This window comes from Penaeus monodon, chromosome 7 (genome assembly GCF_015228065.2).
Source record: "Penaeus monodon isolate SGIC_2016 chromosome 7, NSTDA_Pmon_1, whole genome shotgun sequence".
Lineage (NCBI taxonomy): Eukaryota > Metazoa > Arthropoda > Malacostraca > Decapoda > Penaeidae > Penaeus > Penaeus monodon.
This window is the reverse complement of record NC_051392.1, coordinates 24,999,068-25,006,449: the sequence shown is the minus strand read 5'-3', so window position 1 is coordinate 25,006,449 and position 7,382 is coordinate 24,999,068. Positions and strand designations below refer to the sequence as shown.

Below are 7,382 nucleotides of genomic sequence, written 5' to 3'. Positions count from 1 at the left end.
TCTGAATTTTCCTGGTCTGCAGCGTGTAAGGAAAAGATTGCTAGGTTAGAGAATTGGATCTCACGATGTATTTTGTTACAGACTTTTGTGCAGACTTACACCTTAAGCCCTTTACAAAATAATATAGTTGGTTCATAGAGCATGTGTGATGATGAGTAATTTAGCTTAAGACTGTCTGTCTGCTGGTATTAATTATTGTCAAGTATCACATGTAAAGCAGTCAAATAAGTGACCGATAAAGATTTCCTTATTTAGTCAATTTCCGATTCAAAAAGTTATCAGTGTCTAAATATAACACAGTTTAATGTAAAATGAATCACAAGTGCTCGTGAATATCGTAAAGATGATACATACAGGTTGTCAAATAAGGTAAAAGTTCTATAACTAGATGTGTTCGTGTACATATACGTGTTCATTAAGCTAGGATATCACACCAAAAACTGCACCGCTGAACGAACACAAGAAAAGGATAGAGATGAAAAGAGTATCAGTTACCCTGTGGTTAACATCTTTATTGTGAACAAGACATAATCATCAGGAGGAAGGTAGACGCAGACGCAAAATAAATTAATTATTAAAGTAATGAAATCATCGAAACGCGACGATTAAGTATTCCTTTTTTTAAAGACTAATCACAACATATTTCAAATAAGCTGATTACTAGCAAACTTATATCATTTTTTTGAAAATGATTTAGGACTGACAGTTCCTGCGTGCGAGTTGACTACATTTATTATGATTCCCAGCCCATTTCTGATGAAAAAATAAACAAAACAAAACAAAACAAACTCGCATTTGCACAAGCAGCAACACTATCGTCTCCGTGGATTCCGACCTGGGTTCTGGGCCTCGTCAGTGAGCCAGTAATCTCTCTTTCTTATTTACAAACTTTAAGGTCCGGGATAGTGTTGCGTATCTGCGCACACATAAATCACTCATCACTTACGTTATACTGCAACACAGGGAACACATACATGGTCCTGAATTCTAAACCACCACTCAAGTGCAGCTTTCACAATATCTGGCGCGGGATGCGTGCGAGCAGCGTGGAAGCGCGAGCAATTTTGTTTGCTTCTTTTTGGGTTATGGTAAAGAATTCAGGAATCGGACATTATACACAACCCTGTGAGAAAGTGCCAGAAGAAGCTACATTGAAACATAAACCGTCTCGTACGTCATAATCTAATTCCACAATTTTGTTTACTGATCCTGCCTGCTAATTTACATAATAAACACAATCAAATCAAGTTATAAATAACCTGGTATAATCTTTGATACAATACCCAATCTTGATCCATTCACAATATTCAAAAAAATCACTTCAAAATAACGAAATACAAAACTAAATAACGTAAATACTACACTGGCCGGAAGCTGAAGTGCCATAGCGACCCTGGAGGCCCACTATAGCACAGTCCCCCAGACAAAGAAAATAGGTAACAGAATTTTCTCGCTGTACTTTTTAAGGAGATACTAAAATATTTTATGTGGAGGTGGTGTTACTTCTCAACTTGCATTATTTAGGCATTTTTTAGTGACGCTAATCCGTCTTAGGTACAAAACCCAAACTTCCTCTCAAAAGAAATTCGAAAACAGAAGAAAAATAATATAATAGACAATATAATTGCTCTTCTCTGTACCGTTATATTGCTAAATTAATGAGTATATCACGACCCTTTGAGAATTCGATGGTGCAAGAGCAAAGGGCGTTCCAGATCTTTACAAGAAGAAAAGAGACTCGCCATTTTACAAAAGATATAACACAGCGGAGGAGTGCTCGTCATGGCGATAGTATTTGATTTTTTTTGCCAAAGAAAACATCTACTCCAGAAGCTCGTCGGACCTGGTAGCAAAGGTGGTTGCATCGTCAGCAGTAGCGCCAGCAGCAGCGTCAGCAGTCTCCTCAGTTCCCCCTTGGCCGGCGTCGGGTTCGGTGGTGGTGACGGGGGTCGTGTCTTCTGCTTCCTTTCCTAAAAAGCACCGAAACCGGTCGTGAGTTTGTCATGGCAGCTTTTCGGAGGCGGGGACCTTGCAGCACACACACATATTATGCAGTATATGTATATATGCAGTGCATTATGAATGTGTGTGTATATATATATATATATATATATATATATATATATATATATATATATATATATACATATATATATATATATGTATATGTGTGTGTGTGTGTGTGTATGTGTGTGTTTGTGTGTGTGTTTATATATATATATATATATATATATATATATATATATATATATATATATATATATATATATATATATATATATATATTTATATACACACACACACATACATACATACACACACACAAGAACCTAATAGCTAGCATGAGACGCAACACCATATATGATATAATTTTTTACTTTCTGGGTTCCAATTAATAATCAAAGTTACATTCATAACTAAGAACATCATAGAATTTCCTGACTGACTATCGCTGGTATCATTCACAGGGGAATCGTTCGATGCCTTCTGAACTATCTGCATGAACTACTACGACACATTCTACTGCATTTATGACAGTGTTTGTGGTCTCAGTATGAGTACTGAGAGTTCATTCCGAATACTCCCCAATAAAACATAGAGCTCTGTCTAGTCTGAAGGCCACTGAAGCTACATGCAAAAGGACATAATTAGTCGATTAATATTTGGTACAAAATTATGCCCTTACAGATATAGGTTATCTCGATACAGATAAAGATTCACATCATATCTATTTCCATAAGGCCTGTTTAGTTAATTTATCTACTTTAAAAATCCAAAGAGTAGATACTGACGTGAGTAGAGAGTAAAGTGAAACGAAATTGCCCACAATCTATCGGGAAGTTCACCTCAGACTGTGGCAAATAAACGAATAAATGAATAATACTAAATTGGAGAAGAAAAGTGTTGGTTTCATCTTCTCGAACTCATTTTTGAAGGCATCCCATCCCTCACTGTGCACGATAGTTTCCTCATAAGCGATAACATTATTGAATAGGCGACTGCCATTTGCATACCATCATGAATACATTATTCCTGCCGCAAGAAAATCTCATATAATGTTGCCTCTCATGATCGGCAGCCCATTGTGACTTGCCTGTTGAAGGGGGTGGGGGTCTTTGTAAAAGAAATATCTATCTAAATCTTTCATGATTTTTTTTTTCTAGTGTTGAAGGGGATATTTGAAGAATTTTGAATCTTTTTTTTAGACCCTAATTAAAAAAGTTCACCTACCTTCATATTCTTGAACAAAAAACACGGATTTTTTTTTTTTTTTTTTTTTTTTTTTTTTACACAACGACACTATTGTATAGTCTAGTGTTTTACAAGTATATTACTTTCTATATAGTCTTTTGTATTGGTCTCCTTTCTATCCCTAATCACGGCATTCTTCAAACTTCTAATACCTAAAACAAGTATTACAGCTAATAGATTTAAAATTTTGCTTTTTAAATGAACTACGTACACAAAAAATTACAGTCTGGAATTCTTAGAAAGAAAAGCAAAGGAAGGGAAATATTTTTTTACATACAAGAAAAAAGCTATACTATTCTTATATCTAATTTTACTCAAATATTCTGGAGACAGATATACATAACTCATTTCACTAGATAAGTATAATTCTTATTCATTTCTGTTTAACGTTTATTATTATTATTATTATCATCATTTTATACAAATGAAAGATGGCGAACAAATGAAATTAGTTTATGATGTATTTAATGTTAGATAATGATAGTAAGGTTAAGATTTGTTATGTTATAGACTAATTTCAATTTATTTTTCTTTGGGGGGTATGTGTGGATCAATTTTTCAAGCAAATTACGTAATAATTCCTTTTAGACTTTTCAGATATCATGACTACTGATTTTAGAGATGATAAATAAATAAACAAATGGATAGTCAGCTTGTATTTGGAGAATCATACTTATTTAGTAAAATGTACCATTATTCAAGCATATCTGACAGATTTCTATTCCAAACAGAGTACCGTAATTATTCGTAACGTGGCGTGACATCATAACGTGGAAACTTTAGGGGGAAGTAAGAGAAAAAGTGAATGACACGAGATTCAGAGAGCTGTAAGTCAGTTTTATGGGTTAACAAATTATTTCTGAGACTGTTATCTGTAATCCTTATATATTGAAAGTACGGTTAGGATGAGTGTATAAGCCAAAGCAATTAGAGAGAGAATTGTTCCCTATTTATGCCTCAACATGTGGAAGAAAATCATCGTTATCAATTATTGAAAACCCTCAGACACTATTATTAAATTGCCTATCAAAATGTTTTCCTAAAAAGAATTCTGATTATTTTTTTTTTTTTGTGGGGAAAAATACGTACCCATGAAAGATCCGGTGATTGGTTGTCAAGCTACTGCATCTACTCGGCTAAAACAAAGCAACAGAATAAAGCTAAAGCATGCAGTCTAAGCAGGCCTTTAATGTCTAGTTTTGTTATGTAAAAGTTTATGCCTTTTTACTCAACTGTAAGTGCAAATGCGTTACACTGAAACATCCACTGATTAAAGTACAACCTCAACACTGCAAAAAAGGCACATTAGTGAAACAGGACTTTTTCTTTTCTTTTTCTCTTATGTTGTCTGTGGAAGAAATACAAGATTTTTTTTTTCCCGCACTCCAAATAAACAGAATTGTAATCCCTTTAATTTAGCAAAAACAATGATCAGGTATGTCTCTCTAATTCTCTTATTCCATAACGCTCCGTGATCGAATATGATGTGCAGTAGAATGAAGATGTGAATTATGAGTCCTACTTAGAAAAAAAAAAAACAGGAACTGGAGTCACATATCCATTTTGTCAAGAGTTTCGGAAGTTGACAGTGTGCAGATAAGTAAGCAGCGTATGCCAAGGCTGCCGTTACACTACTATGGTTGTGTAAAAGAATGGCAAAAAAGGTTTCGAGTTATTGGGTTCAAAGGGACAGAAAGAAAAAGACAGAGGAAAAAATTTCTCTGATGAAAAAGGGAATCCATACTATCCGTCGACTTTTTCCTTTTCTTCTTTTCCTTCTCGAGTAGGTCCAAGACATTACAAAAAAACGCGACTCGTCAGAGCTCTTACAACCAAGACCACCCACCGGAAACTTAAAACATACCTGATAATTTCTTCTGTGTTACATGTGAGCGAAAAAATGCCCCAACTGCAAGAATCTTGTTGGTAGCAGATTGCAATTTCCTTGTGGCTTTGCTAGGCTCGCCAGCTACAGGGAGTGAACGAGAACGAGGCTCCCCTTAGAAACTGTTCTCAGACAAGGACCCGAAATCTATACACATATATGTCAATATCATATTCACATCTGGCTCTGGGTGAAAAAGCCTGTACCGCGTTCGAGATTGCAAGAAAAAAGAGACGGCGTTAATATGAGCCTCCTAATTGACATCAGAGGGTTTCATCAACTCATGAGTGAAGGTTTAGCTGCTGACTGACAAGGAGCTGTGGCAAAGGGTTGGTTGGCTTGCCATGCTTTTCCCTTGGACTCTCGAAACCAGCGGCAGAGTACGCCGATGCTCGTAAGCCTCGAAACCGTTCATTTTTATGCAACCCTCATGTGTTTATTTGTTTTAGAAACCAAAGTGACAGTGATACAAGAGTCTAGCACTTCCTTCCTTCAAGCAAGATGCAGCGTTTTCAGAACTGTTATAGTCCTTCTTAATTATGATGGGCAGTGAAGCAACGCTGCAGTGACTTAAAATTGGAGTTGGACCAATGTCGTGGACAACCGGATTTTTTTTTATATATTCTTTAAATCCTCTTTGGTCCTCCAAGGATATTACCATGGTGGCTTAGGGCTGTCCATGGGATCCTTGTCTGTTACCGTGGCCGGTATGATTTGTATTTATTTGTTTCGTCTTTTTGTCTTTTCGTTACGTTCATGCTGATGTTAATATATATATCTTTTTCATTTCGCGTGTTTTGCTTCCACTCCCAATCTGGCGTGATTCACTTGCTGAAACAAGGAAGTACTTCGGTGAACCTTAAAAGTAAGTTCTTACATGCGGGTTAAATCTCCGTCAAAAATGCGAAAATAACATAAAAAAGGGTATACAAAAAAAGCAACAGGAAGGAAAAATTAAGCGAGAAACACCATTAGCTAAGGAGATCATACAAAGCAAATTCACTCTATAAAGAAAGACGTGTTTTAGCAAGGTTATTGAATTCTCTGAGCCGGCTTAGAGGCGACCCTGTCTGACCGCTGCCCAATATGAGGTCGCCGGGGGTCACCTGTCACTCAGCTCTCCTTAGCATGGGTTTAGGACTCTTGTCTTTTTTCTTTATCCTTTCCTTTCATAGCTTATTATTTTGCATTCTTGTGCTTTATCATGATTTTTTTTAACAACCAAGAGGATTCTATAGGCTGCTAAGGAGAGCGAACTACAAGGCAGAGAGATATACGCACATACATGCAGAACGGTCTGTGTTTCAATCTTTCTACGAAGCGTAACTATGAGCAGCGCTCTCTAATTTTTATTAAAAAAGTATGTACCCAAGAAAAGAAAAAAAAAGTTTTATTATTCCTCCTATGGAAATAACGTAAATTACGTAGTCTAAAATAGTGACATTGTCTATGCCGAAAAAATATATATACACAAAACGAAATATGACAAAAAGCTACTAGCATTTAGAAACGATATCAGATGTCATGCAAAATCTCTCTACAGATGAAGCAGTGATTCCATGCGACTGATATTTAAATATATATATACACCTCAGCGTACATTCCTCACGAAAAAGCAACAAATGACCGGCTGACAGAAATGGAAGTCTGACCACGATATAATGTCCAGGTCTGACACCACAGAGCCTACGCACCGTCTCGCCGGAATACCTAGAAAAACACTCTATGGGACCCGGATGTTAAGCGAACTATGCCACAGCTGCCTCTATCAACACAGGGATTTCGATTCTTCACGAAAAGTAAGAAATAAGCAAAAAAGAGAGCCAGAAAAAACTATTACTTATTTATCCTGTTTCATCCACTTATCTCCAATTTATCTACCAATTAATGCGAATAAAAACACGGTTCTGGACCTTTCCTCCGCCACAGACTCCTCTCGCGCGTTTCCTTGTGTGCCTTAATCACTTTGTGTTCGGTCGGTGTCATGCAATACATAAAACAAAATAAAAAAATAGAAAAACAGGAAGTGCATCTTCCGCCATGACAAAGCGAGACGCTCTCATCACGGGCGGAAGAACTGCACCCTCGTGACTGCTGTCTCCGGCCGAAGGTACTGCCGGTGCGGACGACCCTTCCACGTGAGAGTGAACGGAACCAGTTGCCGCTCAAGGAATAAGCTAAATATGGTGAAACTCACACGCGTGGAAGGGATGTCGTGCACCGAGACAGTGTTGCCGGAGATCCA

General features: G+C 36.9%; 1 protein-coding gene across 33 annotated transcripts in view; it reads right to left on the bottom strand.

Moving 5' to 3' along the window:
* Positions 1-489: 489 nt before the first annotated feature.
* Positions 490-7,382, bottom strand: part of LOC119575143 (uncharacterized abhydrolase domain-containing protein DDB_G0269086-like) — a 75,132-nt gene continuing 68,239 nt past the window's right edge. For 26 of the 33 annotated variants that reach the window (XM_037922579.1, XM_037922583.1, XM_037922586.1 and 23 more), the window contains 2 exons: positions 5,117-5,221; positions 490-1,970 (listed from right to left, as the gene is read on the bottom strand). In XM_037922579.1, the coding sequence (XP_037778507.1) occupies positions 1,822-1,970; positions 5,117-5,221 (254 nt within the window). In that variant the 3' untranslated portion in view covers positions 490-1,821. Of the gene's footprint in view, positions 1,971-4,341; positions 4,389-5,116; positions 5,222-7,382 lie in introns of all 33 variants that reach the window. The other 7 variants (XM_037922610.1, XM_037922607.1, XM_037922609.1 and 4 more) reach the window with 4 other exon arrangements.